The sequence below is a fragment of the Styela clava genome, chromosome 5 (genome assembly GCF_964204865.1).
Source record: "Styela clava chromosome 5, kaStyClav1.hap1.2, whole genome shotgun sequence".
NCBI classification, from domain to species: Eukaryota; Metazoa; Chordata; class Ascidiacea; order Stolidobranchia; family Styelidae; genus Styela; species Styela clava.
Window position 1 is genome coordinate 11,529,183 of NC_135254.1, and position 22,696 is coordinate 11,551,878.

General features: G+C 33.4%; 1 protein-coding gene across 2 annotated transcripts in view; it reads left to right on the plus strand.

The window, feature by feature from the left end:
- LOC120344699 (centrosome-associated protein 350-like) overlaps positions 1–22,696 on the plus strand; it is a 41,696-nt gene that overhangs the window by 10,052 nt on the left and 8,948 nt on the right. Inside the window, exons 13-40 of one of the 2 annotated variants that reach the window (XM_078112371.1) lie at positions 133–241; positions 597–991; positions 1,679–1,889; positions 2,646–2,852; positions 3,209–3,312; positions 3,591–3,794; positions 4,396–4,626; positions 4,958–5,223; positions 5,516–5,935; positions 6,398–6,537; positions 6,967–7,028; positions 7,240–7,417; positions 8,034–8,125; positions 8,280–8,477; positions 9,021–9,202; positions 9,869–10,022; positions 11,007–11,096; positions 11,728–11,882; positions 12,451–12,603; positions 12,828–12,969; positions 13,454–13,619; positions 14,061–14,231; positions 17,255–17,474; positions 18,219–18,329; positions 18,782–19,041; positions 19,744–20,275; positions 20,791–20,886; positions 21,152–21,268. In XM_078112371.1, coding sequence (XP_077968497.1) covers positions 133–241; positions 597–991; positions 1,679–1,889; positions 2,646–2,852; positions 3,209–3,312; positions 3,591–3,794; positions 4,396–4,626; positions 4,958–5,223; positions 5,516–5,935; positions 6,398–6,537; positions 6,967–7,028; positions 7,240–7,417; positions 8,034–8,125; positions 8,280–8,477; positions 9,021–9,202; positions 9,869–10,022; positions 11,007–11,096; positions 11,728–11,882; positions 12,451–12,603; positions 12,828–12,969; positions 13,454–13,619; positions 14,061–14,231; positions 17,255–17,474; positions 18,219–18,329; positions 18,782–19,041; positions 19,744–20,275; positions 20,791–20,886; positions 21,152–21,268 — 5,366 coding nt within the window. The remainder of the gene's footprint in view (positions 1–132; positions 242–596; positions 992–1,678; positions 1,890–2,645; positions 2,853–3,208; positions 3,313–3,590; positions 3,795–4,395; positions 4,627–4,957; positions 5,224–5,515; positions 5,936–6,397; positions 6,538–6,966; positions 7,029–7,239; positions 7,418–8,033; positions 8,126–8,279; positions 8,478–9,020; positions 9,203–9,868; positions 10,023–11,006; positions 11,097–11,727; positions 11,883–12,450; positions 12,604–12,827; positions 12,970–13,453; positions 13,620–14,060; positions 14,232–17,254; positions 17,475–18,218; positions 18,330–18,781; positions 19,042–19,743; positions 20,276–20,790; positions 20,887–21,151; positions 21,269–22,696) is intronic. The other variant, XM_078112372.1, reaches the window with a different exon arrangement.

Consider the following 22,696-nt stretch of genomic DNA (forward strand, 5'->3'; position numbering starts at 1 on the left):
TTTAATAATACCTTTCATGTTTTTTTGCTCTGCTCTGAAAACAGATATTCTTGATTTGGTTAGATAATATGGTATATTAAATTTGTCCAACAACAGGACTTAAATTTTCGGATGCAAAATGTTTTTTTGCAGGTCAACTATCAAAACAACAATCAACACATGAACACGTTGCTGGTGATTGGGTTGTCAAAGAAGATGACAGTGACAAAGAAAACGAAGAAAATGAACAGAATGTACAAGGGTATCATAAAATTTAGCTATTACATGAGATTTTTCACTCTGAGCAAGACTCTTTATTTAAAGAATATTTATTAATTTTTTAGGATTTTTATTTATAATTAAGTTAGCTATTATTCAGAATCAGATGATCAAAATTATGCAATGATATTCAGAGCAGTATTCTGGCATCTGGCAGTGACATCCAGGGGTTGTTACTCAAATCTCAATAAAATTAACCATGAATACCAGTGTTCAACAAATTGTTGATCAGAGTTAATTTTCATTTTTGCATTACTGGTAGCTTAGTCTGTTGATTTGATCTGGCAATTTCAATAATACTATACCATCGTTAACATTTATTGAACCTCTTATTTCAGACAATCTAAGTTTGACGAAAGAATGTCAGCACTTATGGAAAAACTCGATCAATATCGACCAAGTACAACACAATCTACAAACTCATACAAAGTACCAAATAAAGAACCTGATAAACATTTCGAATACAATAACATTCCAAATTCCAATATGCCTAGTTCATCTAACACAGCTTCGGAATTTATGCAAAAACTCGACCAATATTTAAGAGATGATGTACCTGTTCCAATGTCACTTGGAACCAAATCGCGTTCGTTTGAAAACGCTCATCGTGAACCGGAAGTTCATGCCAACCTTACTATTGAAGATTTAGATACTCAGTTTTCTGGAAAAGGTACAAATGAAGTTGAAATTACCGATCCTCCTGACAATTTTGTTCCAAGATTACATGATCAAGGTATATTATATTGAATTGAAAAGCTCTTTTGCAAAATTGAATTATAAACTCCGAATTATCTGACACTTGTTTGGCAATAATAACTGTGACAATTTTTTGTGCAAAAAAGATCTTTTATTAAATGATTTGCTTTGTACCAGTGCTCTTCTGAGGTTTATAACGAAAAAATATCAGTTTTTGGTATTTTGTAATTGTCATTCTAGGAGATACCTAGATACTGTAATAATATCTCTACCCTTGATTTCTATACCGGAGTGTAGGATATTATCAGAATAAAAATCGTTGTTTCAGAGTACTGCGTTTACTTCACGAATCAGAAAACGTTATACATGTTATACACTGGGGGCAGGCCAGAGTGATATTGCTTCATAAAATCTTTTGTAAATGAGTGCTCGATTTTTCAATCATGATTGATTTAGATTATTTCATTAATTGCCTCCCTTCAGGAGTATGCTTACTGAAAAGTTTACTTCATATTAGCCAGAAAAAATTTAATGTTGTTATTGGGATATTTTTTCAACTACCCGTTTGATGTCACAGAATCCTATTTACACTTTTTTACTAAATTAAAAAATGTGCCAATCTAAATTCTAAATAACATTTTGTTCAACCCTTTATCCCTTCCTGGACTTGTTAAATGACTTCCATACTTTGTGAGGGATACTGAAAACTAAATTTTTTTTTCAGGTTTAAAACAGAGATTACGCTGTGAAAAAATAGCAGCTTTAAAAGCAAAAGCTGAGTCACTTCAGGAAAGGATAAATGTGGAATCGAAACGATTAGTGGAACAACCTTTTGTGCCGGTGAAAACAAGTCTTCAAGATGTTGATGCCATATTAAGAAGATCTCCTCGTTATCCCTCTATACCTCCTACAAATGCATGGTCACCAGAAAGAATGTAGGCTTTTTTAAAAGTTTATTCTTTAAATAATCAATAATGAATATTTTTATGGTATGAAAACAGTAAGATCTTCCGTATTTGTCAAGTTTTGATCGCACTTTTCACAAGACATTGAAACAACTCCGATAGATTTGTGGACTATAAAAGATATCAGTTTGCATGCCACACCATGTTAAAGAGATCTCTAAAATCGGAAATCATGTTTTTTGAATAATTACATTACGCAATGCTAAAATTATTAAAAAAGCACCTTATATTATGGTTGTGATGTTTATCTGTGCATGTTCATGTGAGCTTTTCGCTCATTTTTGATATCATTGTGGGCATCGTTTCACTTGTGGCTACGCTTTCTAAAATTGGGGGGTCCTCACTCTAAATCAGTTTGACCCACTAGAACAGTGGTTCTCAAAAGCAGCGCCCCCTTTTCAGAATTTGTCAGGTCTCGCGCCCCACCTCAAAAATAACTAGCTTAATAAAATAAGCTACAAATAACAGATAGTAAGGCGAAATTATGTTTTTTTTTTCAAAAAGCATGTTGAAAATATGTGTACATAATAAAGAAATGTATATATCCAAACCAAGGCAGGCAAGATCAAATCTAAGAAATATTTTTATTTTCAATCAGCTTCACGGCTCCTCAAAAAATTGTTTATGCTCCCCCACCGTTTGAGAGCCACTGCTTTAGAAGCTCCATTTGAAATGCACATCAAGAATTCTCTTATTGGTGCTACACCTTTCAATACTTTATTTCAGTGGTTCCAGTTCTATTCCAGTCAGCAGCATCCATATTGGAGTTGATGTTCCTGACAGTCCATTTCGTAAAGAACATTTTCAAGAAGTAGAGCTTCCGGGTGTATCTGATCTTCATAGGCATGTTGATTCTGTGCAAAAACAGAAATCTGAAAATGAAGCAACATTGTTTAAAATTAATTCAGAATTTAGAAGCAAAAGTCCAATAAGGTAACATTCCTGTAAATTGAAGTTTCATACATTTTTTATTTTATTTTCTCATCATATTAAGAGTATCAAAAATTGAGATTGATTTTCTTGAATTTTCAATTTTTCGATTTTGATTATTTTATTTTGTGTAAGAAAGGACAATGGCTTTGGGCCTAATATATTGATAGAACTATATTTTTTCAGTTAACAGATATATTCTATTCTCTTTGCGATCTAACTACTATATCCAGGGTATACAAATTGTAAGACAATAATTCGGTAATACAGATCTTCCTGATGCCCCATTACTTCTCATCTAGTCCAGTTTTATTTTACAAGATATTTGGACATGCTTAACAAATGTTATCAATTTTTAGTTCTTTTCCTGATGAATGGAGGTTAACAACTGAAGGATTGCGAAATGATCGACCGCTGTCACCTTCAGCTGATCAGGAAGAACAGATAGCCAGCAGCAGTCAAAGTATGCACTATGCAGTATATTGCAGTTCCATATAAATCATCTTGACGATGTGAAAATGCTGTATGGTTTACAAAGCAATTGAGCTGAATCTCTGATAACATGAAATTATTAAGTTTCAAATATTTTTTTACAAAATATTTGATCCTTTTTGGACGATCATACTGCTAAGGAGCTGACTTGATTCAAGAATAAAGTTAAATGTCTAGAATGTAACATGTTGTATATTTCTCAAAAATTGATGAGCTATGAGGGTCTAACAGCTTGATTCACTTTTTCAGGTTCTTCCAGATCTTCAAAAAGTGATTTATCCCAAGAACGTAACACTCCTCTAAAGCTACGTTCTGTGGAAGAAATTCTGAAAGAAATGAAAAGTAAAGAATATGCAGTATCTGATCCTCAACCACTTCCATTTGAAGAAAAAGAAATTCAATCGAATATTTTCGGATCAACTTCAAGAAAAAATGAACATGACTTGTTAACAGGTGGGCAAGTCAATTTGTGAAAAAGCGTGAATGTATATCAAGATTTGATTATTTTAGGCATACTTGTAAAGCTATAGAATTCATGCGTTTGTGAAAAAGAATGAATTCTATAGCTTTACAGGGATGTTTAAAATAATCAAATCATGATGATGATATACATCAGTTATATTTAGCATATCATCTAATGCAATAATTTGAATATTTTTATCTGGAAAAAAGGTGTGCTCACTTACCAGTGTCGTCTAATAACCAGGCTTAGATGACTTGGCTATTCCTTTTCTATTTTTCATATTTATTTGGGAATCCATTGTTTTAGCTCTATCTACATTTTGCCAATTTTTGAAAATTGTGCGACAGTGTGGCTTTTTAGCTGATGAATTTTTGCGAACGAACGTCATATTTTCATGATGGTAGTCCAGTCGCAAGTGATCATGTGTATGACAACCATCATTTTGAGTTTTAATCTCGGCTCATGTTTTGAGGATGGTACGAGGATGATATGGTTTATTCTTATTTACGCTTTCATGTCTATGATAAATATTTTGCACAGATCTTTTACACTTATTGGAGTAACATAACACATTAAATCATTTATTCTTAGATTTGAAAAGTTCTATCTTCCCTAAATCACCAACAACACCAGTTTCTCCTGTGAATAAAGATCAACCACCCTGGGAACGAACAGGAGGAGATAAATACAGTGTTGTTAATCTGTTTACAAGTAAATATCTCAAAGCTTTGAAGAGTAGTAACAAGGAAAAGAACAAAGATAAAGAAAGCAACGTTAGAGCTAAAGAAAGTGTACAATCTGTACCAGATACCTCTATGAAAAGTGAGTGATTTATTGTGGTGTTTTGTGGGCATATCGCTCATAGAAATTCGAAAATCTGCTTTACCGGACATGTGTATTGAATGCTGCAGAAGTTATTGTAGGATCGATTTTCGTGCACAGTACTGTATTCTTTCTGTTTGAAACCCACAACTGGTTCAAGGCAATTTTTTGGGTATTTCATTGAATTCACTCGACATCGCGATCGACTGCTTGAGTTGCGGCGATCGATCACGATCGTGTACGATTGATTTGTTGGCCATCCCTGGTATATATAATAAGATTATCGACTGAAAATTGTACTTAGAAAATAGCAAAACTTCTTTTTATCTAGGTGAACTACAACCTCCAAACCAGTCTTCCTCTGCACCCATGTTATCTACCTCACACAAACAATCTGAAACAGCAAGTTCAAGAACAGATAAATATCCTCACATAGATGATACAATACATGATGATTCTGAATCTTTGTCATCAACCTCGGAAGACTCGTCAAAACCACGAAAAATGAGTGAAATGGAATTGAAAAAGGTGGATAAAGATCAATCTGTTATACCAAAATTAAAAAGCAGTACTTCACAGGATATATTTGAAGAGAAGGTAGGTTGAAAATATGCTCTAAAAGTTAACATCTGTCAATTCAACAACTTTGAATTCTAATCCTTGTTCGAATTTCAAATTTGTCAATACTTGGATTTTAAAAATAGAAAACGTGAACACATTTAAAAATTAGTGCTAAGTAATTTAGAATTCTTATAATGACCTTTCTTTTTATAAAAATTTTCACATCATAAGAACCAAGCCGTTACTCTCACTGCATGTATGCATCGGGTAGTTATAATGTTAATAATTTTTTCACATAAACAACCAAATATACATTTAACTTAACCAGGTTCCAGAAAACAAAGAAAATTCACGTCCAGAAAAGTCAATTTCATTTTCTTCTGAAAAATCTGATGTTTCAATGGAACCAATACAACCTGTAATTCCAATCAAAACTTCGATGCCTGTTTTGGATACCGAGAAAAAATTCTCTCCAGCAGCATTAGAACTTAAATTAACAGCGGAGCTGAATTATCAAGAGGCGATCGAAGAGTCGTTACGGCATATTGTTGGCGTAGAAAGAACCCAGCATGTCAGTCAGGCGCAGCAAGAAACTGTTTCTTTGGCTCAGTTAATGAAAGCTCGACAGTTGGAACATGAAGTTGAAATGGAAAAAATAACAATCAAAGCGAAGGAAGAAGCGCTTGAAGCAGAAAGAAAGAGACAACAATCTGAGGAAAAATTAAAAATGAAACCATCGAAGTCTCAGGTTTGTATATTAACGGTCTGTTTTGCTGATTTGTTGTTCTTGCTGAGGTTGTTGTTGTTGAAAAATTACGCTTTTTTTGTGACTAATAAGCCAATTGCTTTCCTATACCAGTGCTTGAAAAATGGGATGAGCCGCAAAAATGCTATTACTTTATTTTTTTTTGATTTTCAATAAATCTTTTGAAATCCGAAGTTGCATCTCAAAATTTTCTTTTCTTTTGATTCGTGGAAACACTTTCACAGCACACAGGAACACTGTTATATGACCTCTGACCTTTCTGTCCATCTGTTTGACGATTCCTCTCTGTTTTTGTTAATAATCTTAATATTTTAGGGTTCGGGTTTTTTACGTGGTTTGAACGTTTTGGTTTATTTATTTTTCGTGAATTTTTTAACTTAATTTCATTGTGGATTGATGATTTTATGTTATCTATAATGTTTTTTATGTTTTACCCCGATTTAGGGATCATATTATGGAACTTCGGAATCTCAAATGAGATCAAGAAGAAGCGAAGAGAAAATTTCTGACTATTTTGACAGCAATTCTACGTCTCCATCTAGAAGTAGTAAAGCAGATTCATACTCTATTTCTGAATCAATCAGGTTAGCGTGGAACATTGTATTATATTTTTGAACGATCATTATTAATTATTTTGGTATGTCTTTGCCTCTTTCTTAGACTCATTTAAAAAAATATTTATCGAGATGAAGTTTTGTTGTATTCTTATTTTGACTATTGATCTGAATGCATCGGGTTTTATAATGTTATCATTGAGACACTTCTGTAATAATTGTAGTGTTTTTTCCAAAAAGCTAACACCCACATGTTAATTGAATTATATATACTTATTCAAATTTATCTTCTTTTTTTTTCATTGTTATTTATGGAGATTAATAGGCTACTTTAAGTTGAGGTCTTTTTTAAATTAGAATACTTAATTAAAAAACTATTTTCAGAGCATAGATTGGGCTGATAACTATGATCTTATATTTTATACTTTGTATCTCAAACGTTGATTGTAATTTTTTCAGCAATAACACAAGAACTGATAAAGACCTTGACGAACATATGAAAGTAGCTTCTATCAGAAAAGGTGATTCATTTTTTCTATTGGAGTATTTTAACAGTTTTTTAAAATTATTTTATATTTTATTTTCGGTAAAATTATTGACTATGGTGGAAATTTTTTTTTGTGTATCCGCAATTTTTCAGACTTTTGATTGTGCTAGTGTTAAATACAAAGAAAAAAAGGGAAACCTTTCTAACGTCTGAGTTTACTTCAATGCATATGCATTCGATTTCAGATAAGAAATCGTATTCTCCTCGGATTAAAAACATGCAAAAACAACGTATCATTCATCGGTCCGACAGTGATACAGAATCTAGTATTACAGAAGAAATATTTTCAGCCAGGAGTCAAGATAAACTTGATTTGGACAAAACTCTTTCTTCAAAGAAAGAAAATCAAGACAGCTCTGATAGGTTGGTAATTTTAGTGATAAATAATGTTGACCTAAATTTGAGAGATAAAATATTCAATATCTACAACTTGGCAAAAATACGTTAAATGAGTAATTTTGAGCATTAAGAGGTATATATAATTGCCATGAAAGTTGCCATGAAATACTTTTCTCCGATAATCTTTTCAAATATGGAATATTGAATATATTTATAAAAGTGTGTCGTGTTTGACAGAAGACATTGCTGAGATAATTGTGAATTTTTAGAAATTGGATTCAGTAAGGAGAACATTTCAGATAAACATAACTTGAATACTTTTTTTTGAATAATAAGTGTACTTTATGTCTGGCTATAGGATTTTGATTGCTTATAATGATATATTTAAATGAAGATCCAGTCTAGATTCTTCCCAATATCAAGAATTTATTATATCAAATATCACCAAATTTGAATATTGGATTTGCCTCGATCAAAAACTTTCTGTCAAACTGACTGTTTCTGTCATTCAACCTAAAAATCTATTTCAGTATTACTGGTTCAAACATAAAATTTCTTTTTTATATTTTCTTAAAAAAAACAAACACATATTTTGTTGAAAAAATTCTTCTTTTAATAAAAACACTTTATTTATCGAAAGGTCAATTACTGAGGATATCATGGATCAGAGCAACCAAAGCAGTATTCATTCTGATATTGGAAAAGCAAGCAAAGCTCGGAAAAGTGATGCAGGTATATTCATTTATTAATATCAGCCAATTTTTTATATAAGTGTTCCAAATTTTTAAAATTTCAAATAGTCAGTTTATAATCGATTATTGTTTGCACTGAAATTGAATATTAACTAGAAACCAAGATTTTTTGTTTCATTGTTTCACATCTTCAGGTCAGACTTCTGACAGCAGTGACACGTCTCTTCGTTTCGATGAAGCACTTACTGAAGATGAAATTGCAGAAATCTCACGCCGTGTTGTTGTGCCATCAGAAAGTCATCGCAGACATCAGCGTAGACGTGGAACTGGTTCACTAGATAAATCTGATTTATCTTCAGATGAGCAATTATTATCATCTGCAAGACAAAAATGTGGGTTTGTCAGAATGTTCAAAATATTTCGCAAGGAATGATTTACTCCTTTTGAAAAATGTTGTGCAATTAAATGTTAAATTAAATTAAATGTTTTCATCAAGTCAGGCTTATTCAGCTTCTAATAACTTTATAAATCTAAGCTATCTATTTATCGATTATTTTGCACTCTATGAATCAATCACGATGACAATTGATGATTAACAAATTTTGCAAATTTCTCTGCAGGTCATATTAACTATTATTCCTCTATGTTATAACCATCTATTCAACCATCTATTCATCCAATATAGCGATTTGGGAAAATGGAAACTTCTTTAGTTCGGTTTTTACTTGTTTATATAAAACTTCAAACAAAGTTACAAACCCTCAAATTAAAGGCGAAGTAACCACTAACACATCGAGAGCTACACATAAACTTTTTTAAATGCATCTTTAGCATTGTTTTATTAGCTTGAAATGGATGAGCAATTGCTTGTGAAGTTTAACCCACCGTGACAGTTTTAACGACCAATACTTCATGAGTTGATTTAAATTATTCAGCTTTCCGTGGTGGAGCAACTAAAGGATTGGATGATTTCAATATTGGATCTTCGTTACCTGGTGGAACTGATAATGAATTTGTTCATTTCATGGATCAGATGGTTCGTCAATACATGTTGGAAGAAGAAGTTCGAGCGAAACATCAAGCTGCTATGTTGAAACTTAGAGAAAGAGCTATCAAGGTGATATTTTGTATTGTGTATATTCGATGATCACCAAGCTTATTGTTGTTAAGAGGTCTTTTCTGTATCATGAAAAGAATGTTTATTGAAAACCCTAGCATTTTCAAAAGGTTATATAATGAAACGCTGAAATTCTTTCGGGCAATAAAACATGTATTGAAACTAAAATATCAAATACGACGTGCATATCACCACAAATGGCGCCCAAGGCACAGTTTGAAATTTTGTCCACTTCATCGTTGACTGACAATTTATTATTAAAGTAAAATACGAGTTTAATTTAAATTGCTCCAAATTGAAAATATTTTATTGAAAGATTTTACTATTAAACCTTTTTGCGCTCTGAATGACACATGTGGCACGGACCAGTGGCTGCCATACCCTAGATATGCCACTACTCCCATTCGCCAATGTATCAGCACACACTAAATGAATAAAAAATCTTCGATAATGTATGTTTTATGTGCTCTGAATCGTTAAGAGAAAACAATGACTTTTCATGCTATGTATACAGTAAATTAGGTAGAATTGAACAGATCGCCCTTTTGGCGACGAACTCACAGTCTGAAGCAAACGAATAATTTTTAGTAATTTTGTAGATTGGTTTGATTTTTAGGTTGTGTATGTTGAACATCTTAGACTCAATTGACCTATCTTCTTGTACAGGAAAAATCTGAGACAGAATTGTCGTGGTTGGAACAAGTTAAAAAACAAGTTCGAAACAAAGGTGACGATGACAAGATGCCTCCCATCAAGAAAAAACAACGAGCAATATTACTCAGATTAAAACTTGAAACTGCGGAAATCAAAAAATTGAAAGGTTAGTATATAACAGGGATGGCGAACCTCTTTCAATGAATGGGTCAAAAAATATATTTTTATCGTGGAACAGAATAGAGTGGGTCACAGATATATAATCAATGTTTATATCTATAGGAAACTTCCGAAACAAATCTTATCTTCCCTTGGTGTAGTTTTGGGCTTTATTTATGCAGTACTTCTATCAGGGACTTTTTATGGCTCTCGATTTTATGAAATTAGAGTACGAAAACAGGCATATGAGTTAACGAAAACGTTTAGGATGATGCGGCAAATTATTTTACGGTTCCAAAGGGTTTGGAGGAAATTCCATTTTGATAGTGTTTTATTTTTCGATCAGCTTTCAACCACATTAGGGCATTTTGTACCACCCCATTGTTATTTCAGATTTCTAGGTTTTTATTTCAAGTCTGAAAGATTTTGTTTTCTCAACCGCATTGTAGGCGAGAAACTAATAAACTGCAAAGTAGCACCTGGTTCTCGTATAATCCCTAAAACAGTCTGCAAATGGACCCCCGAAAGAGACGAGATGTTGCGAGAAATAAACAGATCAATTGCATTGTTATGTCATAAACGATCTCAGAACCAATAGCTGAATAACGTTACACAGCGATGCAGAGTGCAGACACAGCATCCAGATTAGGAGTTTTGAAAATTACCATACCGGCCCGAAAATTAACAATTTGAATATGAGCGATCGCAGCCCTGGCTACCAAACTGACGGTACATTATAATAGTTCAGTTATTGTTAGATTAATTTAAGGCCGGTTTGATCAATTTTTATCACTGTTATATTAGCATTTTATTTTATTCGTGCCTTGGCGGGTCACGAATAAAACGCGGTGGGTCACTTCGTGACTTGCGGGGCAGTGGTTCGCCATCCCTGGTATATAACATTCGCAATCACTTTAAATGTTTACTGACTGGAAAGCTTTGTATTTGTATTGGCATAAATAAATGCTTTGCAACCAATTTTTTTCTCCAGCTGTCACCAAGGCTGCAAGTCATGAAAGAAAGATGTTTTTACAGCAACAAAAGGAAAATGCAGCTAGAAGAGCTAAATTACGAGCAGCTGGTAAATATATTTCTCATGTGATCATAATTTAAGCATTAAGTACGCAAGCCTCCTTTGGTATCACCTAATTCTCTGTTCATTCTTTACTAATAGATATATTATATCTCTGATGCTGGTAATTATGGCCATATAGTGTAATCAGTCAATTAATATTTCTGGAAATTCTACAGTTTGAACCGGTTGAGAATCGGCAATGGTTTAGGTATACTCAATTCTGATTTTCTCAACTTGGATCATTTTTTCCTTCGACCTCACTGTACTTAGCCATTTAGACTATGAAACTAGGTTGTAATAGGCTACGTGATCTGAGTCATGACTTGTATAATGATTTTATGTGTTAGCTATGTAGTGTCTTAATTGAAAAGCCTTATATATGGCCTTTTCAATTGATGACTCTGACTTGTCGAAAATTGAAACTCGAACTGCTTGTATTGAAAGACTCATCTCATACTGAGATGTCGATGACTTAGTTGCACATATACATAATGTTATATGATATTTTTATATACATCGTACAAGGTCCTAGGTTAGCAGCCAATGATATATATGACGCACTATTTTTGGAAGAAGCAGATATTTTTCATTTATTGCATCATGATTGAGGTGGAACCTGTGTTTTTATTATTTTTAGAAGAGGAGCTGGATGGTGAAATTGCAAAAGTGAAATCGAAATCACAAGAAAGTAATCTGGCTTTAAATAATTCAGTTCCCAATATTGATCTGTCTAATTCACCAGATTTAGAAGATGTCAGTGAGAGTAACTCGGAGCTAGATACCTCGTCAACGGTAATTAATCGTTTCTGTGATACTTATTATACTAAGAATGTCCAAACTAAATTGAATATTCGAATATATTCCAAAATTAGGTATATTTGTAATATAATTATGTTCGGTTTGAGCTTAATTGGATAATTTTAATAAATTTATCCTAATGCATCATCCTTTTGCAAAATCAATTCAATGATATACCATTGAACTGACATATCGTCTGAATCATTTTGTTTAATAAGCTACGCAATTATAGAAGAAAGGTCAGTGTACTGTTGGTCACTGCTTCACCTTTTAGGGGATTTGGTCCCAGCCCATTTCGCGACAGCTTTTTTGGTTCCAAATAAATCTCTCGGAATGGATAAAATAAGATTACGGTATCAAAGGTATAAATTTATATTATATTATTTTATGAATTTTAGGAATATATCTTTAACTAAACATACCATTAAATGAAAATTAGGAAATTAGGAATTTTTTTTTGAAATAATAGTTCTAATTCCGAATGGAATAAATTAATCAAACCGAAAAATAGATTTATTTTAGGGATATATTTTATTCCCAACAAATTTTTATTCATTCGTAGTCTTCCGTGCTTATGAAGAAACTAAAGAAACAAATTCCTGGTGTGTTGGATGAACATAGATTGACAAAACGTGAACAAAGATTGAATCAAAGAAAAAAACAAGCAGAACAATTAATAGCTTGGAAGAAGAAACTCGACAACGAAGAGAAAAAGGTATTTTTTTTTCATATTACAGTCATTAAATTCGAAGTTAAATAAAAATATTGATTGTGAAGTTAGTATACGTAACCCATTGGTTTTATACAGTTCGAATAGTTTATAATATGTTTGAAAAAATAGGTGTTAAGTATTACATAGCCAAAGCATATGAGTAATACTGCATCAATTACAAAGCAAAGCTCCCACCCTTAAAACATTCCCTTCCATTTTCTGTACAGGTGTATAATATTGAGAAAAAAGCATTGTCTGTGTGGGAAAAAGATCCTGACAATAAATCTGAGAAGGCAAAACATTCTTCATTTGATTCAACAGAGAATAGTAGACCCAAGAAGTTAGCTTCTAAAGATGAGCTGTCTATAGGTAAGGGAATTATGATATACTATCATAGTTAAATTTGAATTCACTTTCTGTTTTGCAATTTTCCAACTTAAAGTGTCGATAATCTACTGAGATAATTTTTTTTTGGGTGTTTTACATACCTTCACTCTGAATTTGACTGTTGAAAGCAACCACTGACCATGAAAAACTACAATTTTTTGGGAGAATCAGAATCTTTTTGGTTTAGTGTAGCTCGCATGATTTATTGCAACTTGGGTGAGGTAGTTAAATGATTCTAGTGTAGCCAAATTCAGCGATCTAGTTGCTATGCCACCTCGTATCGCAGCTTAATCATACCATTGCGAAAAAGTATTATGCGTTTCCACCTTAGCGTCTGATCATGAACTTCGCTTAGAATTGATCATGTATAGCTAAGCATTGCTAGGATTGCTGTCTTAATACTTGAGTTTATTCTTCAATGTGAAAAACCCATTGATAAGTATATTCGAGAGATATCCTCTTATAGCAGATGAATCACCTAGTGCAAAATCACCTGAAAGTGAGCACCATTCATCTCCTCCTCCACCCTCACGATCTGAAAGTTCTATTGCTGAAGAAATTTCTCAGTTGAACAGTGAAACAAACAGCAGTATATCAGCTATATCTCCTGAACAGAATAATGAAAAACAAAGGTATTGAATTGTTGATACGTTTACATATAGTACTTTTGAGCTATACTTCATCAAAGTTTATTGGTATATATATTATATCTTTAAAATATTGGCTGAACTATATTGTAGTTACACATGTTTTATTCGGGCTTCCGAGTTGGGGGGAACATTCACAAATTATTCAGACTCCTGACTCCGTGTTGTAGATTATTTTTAACTCCGACTTCATATCTGAATTCATAGAAAATAAAATCTTGACAACAAAAACTTTTGTATTGAAAAGTATGAAAGCTGTTAATAAACTACTGAGGGACGCTTATGGAATTTCGGTACAAAATTTTGAAAAAACTTAGTCATAAATGTGTGCGAATATTCAATTTGTTTTGGAGTTGTCTTGTCTTCAAGACTTTGGTCTTGTCTTCATTTTTAACAATCAATCTTGAAATTTGAATTTTTCAACAGATATCAGGAAGAATTGAGTGATGGTACTAATGCAGAATACAGTCAATCGTTCGAATCTCTCACCGCGTCACAAAAATCACCTCGCTCACCTAAAAGCCGCAGCGAAAAGAGCAAAGTTCAGAAATCAAAACCAGCTAAATCAACGACTAAAGTTGAAGATAGTTCTGAAAGGTTTATATCCATTGTATCAACTTTAGTTTCAAAAATGTATTATATAAGAGAAGACAAAACTTCATGCATAAAAATATCTTCTAAACTTCATTTTAATTATAGAAACCATGCTTTTTCTTTTTCAAATAAGGTTGGTGATGTAGCAATGACAGAGCAAAGCAAAATCTTTCTATCTAAATTGTCTTTAGTAGCCAGATGCCAGTTTTTCATAATTGTATTTGGAGGAGGCTCTGTATATACATTTTTATTGGACATGTTGAAGTTCATATTTATCTGAATTATATCCAGTTTTGTGTTCACAAACAGAGTGGTGGGCTTTATTTTTTCATATGTCGTTTTATGGGCCTCACACCCCAAACAATGCCCTGTACAAGCAGCCTTCTTGGTAAGGAGCCACTATACAGGGTGTTAGAATGCAAAATTCACAGAAGTTAAGGTGAAATGCTACTTAAAAGGTGTACTACTGACACCTTTTAACATTATTGAATTACGGTGAAATGCCATTTAAACATTTCATAACTGACACTTTTTAACAGTTACTTTTTTAATGTTGCCATGGCAAAAAATTTCACTTCAATTTTGTGTAACTTTTTTAACACCCTGTAGTTTGCGAGTAATCATTCCAGTTTGGTGTTGCCTGCACAATTTATTTCACCCTGGGTGAGATGGTGGTCTCAGGATTTGGACCCGCATATTATATGATGACATCATAGTTGTGTCCAAAGCTTTAACCGCTTGTATTAGAACTAGACAGTACTCAAAGCAACATTTATTATAAACATATACCAGTGTGGCAATATTGACTATTAGATGATGACATTGCTATACTTTTGAGTTTGCAATTCAAATTTAATCTTCAAAGCTTAAAAAAATATGAAAAAGATTGAATTTTCATAACGAAGTAGGGTCAAGAAGAAAAATAGATTTTTTAGTAATGGTAATATCATATTATATTTCCATATGGGAACACTGCCCATCTAACATCACATTCGATTTAATATCCTTAGGGACTGAGAGGTCACATGATCCGTCGATGATGAAACGAAATCTTCATCAGAGTGTATTGGAATTTCTAGATAACAGCTGCGCCAAGCAGAGCGTTTATTAATCTCACACGTCATCATCATTGTATTCATGCCTTCACATAGATGTACCTGAAATACTAATGGAAGCATTTAGCACTAGGATTAAATTCTTTGTGGCATAAAAATAGTATAATGCAGCAGTCTAAATGGAATATTAATACTATTACAGATCTCCATTAGATAGAAGATAAGACTTTTAGTGGCTTCTCAAGTTGCCTGGATAGAAAACAGAGCTGTTGTAAATGCTTCAATTGATGAATGAATTATATAATTTGATCTCATTATGCAATTTTTTTTAATTGAAATGTAGAAATGAACTAAAATATTGAGGAGCATAGTCTTTTAATATTGGAGCATACATTGTGCCTGATTGTTTTCAGTTCTGTAAATTGGTCAAGACAATAGGATAGAGATATGATTGGTTCCCAGATAGTCTGTTATATCAGTAATATCATTAGTTTTTCCATCCAGTAACAGAATGACAATTTTGAGGAATTATATTGCAGATATTTCGAAATACTAATGTTCAAAAATTTTCATATCCAAACATTCAAGCATGAGAAAGATTAATGCTATATAGATTAATCGGTACTCCCGTAGTATGTGAACCAAGATGGCGGACACCGGAACGTAGTATGTGTACCAGGTTTGGGTTAGGCCATAATTTTATTCCAATTGTCCTTAATTTAGTTCTATTACGAGTTCGGAGACTAGCCAAGTGACTTTCGTAGTATTTTACCTGAAATTGTGGCCTAACCTGTTACACATACTACGGGAATACCGATTAATCAGACATAAATCTCCTCTGAAATGAAACATGTTGGAAGTCAGAGCACTTCAAAGTGTTAGAACATATAGACATATATGAACAATTGTTAGAAAGCAAAGTTCCGAATAATAACCAGTGAACTTAATATGAAAAGTCAACTTTGATATTGTATTATCAATTTTATTTTTTAGTATGTAGAATATTTCCCTTCAAATTGTTTCTAGCCACTTGGTCTTTGTATGTTTTAAATACTATCATCATGTAGTGGATTATATGTTTTATTAATGTCTGGATTCTGGAGATGGTTTTCTTGTTGCATGCCACAAAAATGGAAGATGTAATTATTTTTAAGTATTTTCTGTCCAAAAAAATTATTGTTTCATGGTTATTCACTTGTATGACATATTCATACACTTTCACTCTGAACAGGGCTCTGCATAAGCAACATTTCTAGGCAAAGAGCTACTGTAGATTTGAAGGAATTTTCCTGGTAATATTTGAGGCTTAACGTATAGAGCAGAGGTTCCCAAACCAGGGGTCGCGACCCCAAATTGGGTCGGAGTGATAAGTAGGTAGGGTTGCGAACGGGTCATGGGGTCGGTGGGGTCGCTGAGGTATGATAGAGGATGGATGTACAAATCATCTAAGATTTGACAAACCATGTTATATTTAGCAGTTTGTAGCATTGCTTACTGTAAAACAGGCCCATTAGCATCGCTCTATGTTTATGCTATGGAAAATGTATGTGCTTATTGTGACATCACTGTTTGGTTTTAGCTTATTTTACCTCATAACACAACATTACCAAACTCAAAAGTCCAGTGAAAGAAACTCTAAAGTTTCATGAAAAATATCGACCTGGGGTCGCACTGGACACTTGACAGTTGTCCTGAAAAAAGCTTGGGAACCCCTGGTATAGAGCCTTGGTTGAATGAAAGGGTGAGGGTAATTCAAGGGTGTGGAACAATTTTTGTTGGCGGGCCATTTAACCAACTTCACTCACTCAAGAGAACCCATAAATTTCTTAATTTCTTCAATTATGAAAACACTGTTTTTGTGTCATTTTACCCTAGGGTGCTTTGCACAAAAGTTATATTCTCTCCAGAGTATGATCCAAATATTCTGGGTACTGTCATGCTCATTATATGTGTAATATTTACTTTTTTTAGAAAACCTGGTGACACAAGTCCTTCAGCTACATCTCTTCTTCCAACAAAATCCAGAGATGAGAAGCGTCCGATACTGACTTCAAAGAAAGCTACCGGACGAGAACAAGAATCTGCTTTACAAAGAAGAGAATCTGCGGAAAGTTGGTCCGATGAATCTTTCTCTCAAACACAATCAGAAACTGAACAAAGCGATATAGAATGTAGAGTACGAGCTTTGAAGGTTTGTTGTTTTAAAATCTTTTTCTTGAATAAGGAAGGCACTGAGCAGGCAATTTTCAATTTAATGTACTGGGTATGAAGGGTCAATATCATGCTTGGTTAACTTTGCCTTTGGGTAGGCTATGACTGGTACTGTATTTGGGGAAAAGGCTACTTCACTCAGCTATACAGTCGAATGAAATACAAAGTCTGTTGAGATGTTTGAATCATATGTAACATTTCAAACTTTTACTTTAGCAAGAATCATCTCACTTGTCAAATGATAAAGTTTTAACAGGCATTTTTCTGGCTCTGGTACCACTTTGCCAAGTTTTTTCTTGAAAAAAATTAAAGGACTATTATATACCTATGAACCACTTCTACTTTTCTAGCACCATAAAACATACATTATATTGTATTTGGTGTCTTTGCACCTTTTATGAGTTTAGCATATAGGATTAGTGTTAACCAATTTTTCAGAGTTGAGGTGGCCATAAAACCATTGTAACATTTGAGGGCATGATGCCCTCATTATAGTTTAATAATTGCTTTCCTATGTTATAAATTGATATATCAAATCAATTCCCTGGAGGCGCGCTATGTTGATCTGATGCTAATGCTCTGTCAAAATAAAACAATCATGTGCTATAAGTGTGATGGCCTATTGATATAGCTACAAATGTGATTTTTGAGCGCATTTTGTGAACAAATTATTGCCGGCCAATTTTATTAAAAAAATTCTAAGATGTGTAATCTGAACTTTTAGGAAGAATTAAAACGCAGAAGATTGATTGCTGAACGCTTGAAAAAGGAACAAAAGCGTCGACATAAAGATCGTCTCAAAGCTCAAGAAGCAAGCTTAAGGAGTCAAATTGAAGTTTGTATTTTTTTATAAATAATTCGAGGATATAAAAACATTTTTTGCATTACCTTTGCATTAAATTTAGCTAGTTATGCTGCTGTTGAGGATTTCCAAGGAGATTCTCTCACTCATAAGTAAAATCAATGTTATTTGAGAAATTCGATTCTAGAAATCCAGACAAATAGAATTTTTCTTATATTACAGGTTGAATTAATTTTTTTTTCTTTCTATGAAAACTCCCCTACTGATATGAAATCTTAATTTATGCTATATTATACGGTATTGGGTAGATGCCTTTTTTCTGAAAATTGTTTTCGAGTTGAAGTCTAGAATATTATTTACTTACTTTTTTATTCTTGTGTATATGGCCATTCTGTTTTGTCTGCTGAATATGACTTTATTTTGAAATTTTGGTCCAGGTGGTGTGACTTTATTTACAACAATATTTATTTTTAATTTACATTCAGGCATACGATGTCTTCATCCAAAAAACACAAAGCGAGCTCACACAAGAGTTAGATCATCAATTGAATACCAATGCAGCACACACGGCCGTATCTAAACCACAAATCAGGAGTCCAAGAAAGAGCGATCAGGCACGACAATCTGCCAGGGCGATAAGATCAACGACAGCCGCAGTTGTTTCACCTGAAGCCTCACCTCGATCTGGCTATCAACGACCTCATGTTCTCGGAAAACATAGAACAGAATCAGAAAGTAGCGGAAAGTGAGTACCTTTGTGTGTTTGATATTGAAATATCTTTTACTATAAATCATTGACGTCCTACACTGATCAAATTTACAAATCAATTTCAAATTAGCTATATTTAATTGGCAATGTACCGAAATATCGTTATCAATAGGCAAAATCCAGCTATTTTACAGATGCAGATATTTTTCTGTGATGTATTTTTCTGTGATTTCATATTCAAAGCCCTAACTATTCTACGCCAGGGGTGCGCAACCTGCGGCTCGCGAGCCAAATGTGGCACACAAGAAAAAATTGTGCGCCCGTAATGCAATGCCAATTTTGAATGGTGGGCCGCTCGCTAAACAAGTTGGTAATTTAGTTTAATCTGTGTAATTCCAACAGCTAGCTTGTGCTTACATCGCATTTCAACGCCAGATCGATTAGCGAAATTTTTGTGCCTGCAGCTACTAGAAAGCCCAGTTATTTGTATCTGGCCATCCTGTATTACAGGTGGCACACCCCTGCTATAAACCATCGCACCTGCACCTGCAATAGCGAAGTAAAACATGTGTCAACATTGGCATCGCCAACTTGTTCTCTGTTGTATAGGCAGATGAATGTTAATTAATATTACCTGTGTATATCTTATTCTGAAAGAAAGCTCATACATATTGAAATTCAACAAGTAGCAAGATATATCAATTTAATAATATTCAGCAATTCTTGCATTTTATTCAGATCAAGTAGATCCCTAAGCTTTGATGATGAAGAGAAAACAGATGAAGCTGCGACACCAAACGGGTCAACAAAATCTTTCCCTGGTGTCGTCGCACCTTTACCATCCAAACACCAGGAAAAGTTATTACAACTCCACAGCGGCATATCTTCATCTCAACACGATGGTACCATCAGCACAGCATCAATACCAACCGATAAAAGCTCGGAGAAATTGAAACGAATCGATCTCACAGATTCAGCAGCTACTCTTTCCAAATTATCGGGGCAAGTTCAAACCCCAGTTGAGGCTTCTGTAACCATGCCAACGCCGGGTGTTGCTATCGATAAACCAAAAAGCTTGATACCTATACCTTCTAAATTATCATTGTCTTCATCAAAATCAGCACCAGTTATTTCAACTACTCCGACTTCACCCAGTTTACAACCTTCTCCGAGTGCTTCAGAGCAGAGTGCAAAACTCTCGAAGAAATCTTTAATTCCGATACCGATATCTTCAAGTCTGGATCCTTCATCAGTGGCGACTAAACAAAAGGTTTGTCCTACTTTAAAAATATTAAAAGAAGATATTCAATACAAAACTCATTTTTAGTTACGCATACATAGCATAATTTCAAAAAAGTTGCAATTAGGCGAATTACATCGAGATAACTTGGCAAATAATGCCAATTCTTCGTATTCAAGATGATGGAGCTTAAACAACCTATTAAGTTTGTAAAAAAGATTAAAAACGTTGGAAAAGCTAGTAAAAGCTAATGAATAATCATCACAACTACTAAAGTGAGGAGGTTGCCATCTCTCGACTAGACTAGCAACAGTGACTATTTTTCTGACTAAGGAAAAATTCCTACCCTAATGGAAAACATTGCTTTTCATAATGGGAGTTGACTTTCTATCATATGATGTTAACTCTCTTGGGCATACTCAAATACATATATACAACTAACAAGTATTTCTTATCACTGACAGTTTTATGTTCTTGTTTTCGAATTTTTTTTCTAGGACAACTCATTTTCATAAAAATTTACATTTTCAAATTTACTTTTCCAGGGCAAATCAGATTTAAGTCCGTCTTCATCTTTGGGAAGTGAAAGAAGTTTAGAATACAGTGAACATTTTGAATCTGAATCCACAAAGACAAAAGATGTGAGTGGCCATATTGATCTATTGGGAATTGGCATTCATTGAAAGTTATTGTTTTTATGTCTTTCACAGAGTTAATAAATACGAGAATGTAATGGATTTAGCATTTTCATGATTAAATGCACGTTTTATATGACGAAAAACGACCTTGTTTCGAATTGTTGTTTCAGTTCACTTTTACTATTATGCCCAACGTGGAAAACTAAACCTTGATTCCTTCTAAAATTCTGACTTCAATTAAATCAAAATATTGTACTTTATATTTCAGGATGATTCAATTGAAACTGATGAAAATATAAGCGAACACTTCAGTATAAATTCATCTGCAACATCAAGTGATAAATCAGCTGTGTTATTCAACTTACCTGCTCACGAAGAAACTAAGGTAGTTGTTGATTTTATTATTGTGTATTTTAGTGTTCCTTGCCGGGCAAATTTACATCCATTCCGTATCTTGAGTCATTTAGAAAATATCACCCGACATAGGGTTAACAAATGCTCTGACTCTTGCTTTGAACTTCTAGGAAGCCAAATTTTGATAATGAAAACTTTGGCATGTGCAAGTCTCAATTTATTTTGTGTTGACTGAGCTTAGTCACCCTAATGCTTTTTATCGATTTCTGTTAAAAATTCTGACTTTGATTGACTTTGATAAAAACTTTGAAATTACGACCCCAGAGTTTGATACTACAACTTCGAGCTTTGACTTTGGCTCCACAGCCCTGGTTCAAAAACTTCATGAACTTCAATTGAAAAACTAGCCATATGAAGTTATAACTGATTCTTTATTGAGTTGTTCTGAAAATAATTTTATTCAAATATAATGACATTCTACAATTAGGTATTGAATTGATTTTGGTGATCCGAATGTATTATCTACATCAAAATTCACTGTATTATTAGCAACTTTTATTAAAGAAACAGTAACTTAAATCATCTAAACCAGGGGTTCCCAAACTATGGGCCACGACCCACTGGTGGGTCGCAAATGGAATCTTAGTGGGTCGTGAAGAGATGTAGAAAGCTTTGATTAATTATACTGGTTATTAGGATCGGTGGCGACTCCAATACGTAAATCTTCAAAAAAACAAAAGAAATTAAATTGAATTTAAATTCTAATCTGTGAAAGTTTCCTTTTTACGATCTTCTCAACGAAACAAAAATTTGCTGCACAAAGATTGACCATGTGGCTTTTTTTCGCGTAGCAGTTTTGTACACTGTACAGCACTTCTTATCGTGTTTACCCGAAATTTTGACAGGATTTAGATGCATTTTCTTTTGAAAATAGCACTATGTTTTTTTTTGGAAGAGGTCTTTTGTGTTCATTTATCAAAAATAAAATTACATTGTAGAAAATCACAAGATTTTTTTACTAAATAATATATAAAAACCGACATCCATTGTTTTTATTTGTATTTCCTATACAAAAATCAAGTGACAAAATCATAATTGTGACATCACACAATCTTGAATAGTCATGTGATCTTCACCTTACTTCAGGCCAATGAACCTTTTCTTTCCCACACATTTTAAATTTATTTTAAGGGTAGGGTCCAATTAAAATCTTTTGAAAATTTAAATTATGATCTTATTTTCAGGCCAGGTCTTATTTTTGAGGAAACATGGTAGTTTTGCGATGATTAGCCATTGCTGTGTTTGTGTTATGTCATAAAAAAACAAAAGAAAATTAAATTGAAGTGAAGTGGGTCGCCATAAGCTGTGGTAATAAATAGTGGGTCCCAACTCTAAAACCTTTGGAAACCACTGATCTAAACTATCCACCAAAGACTCTTTATTAATGGTATCATGTATG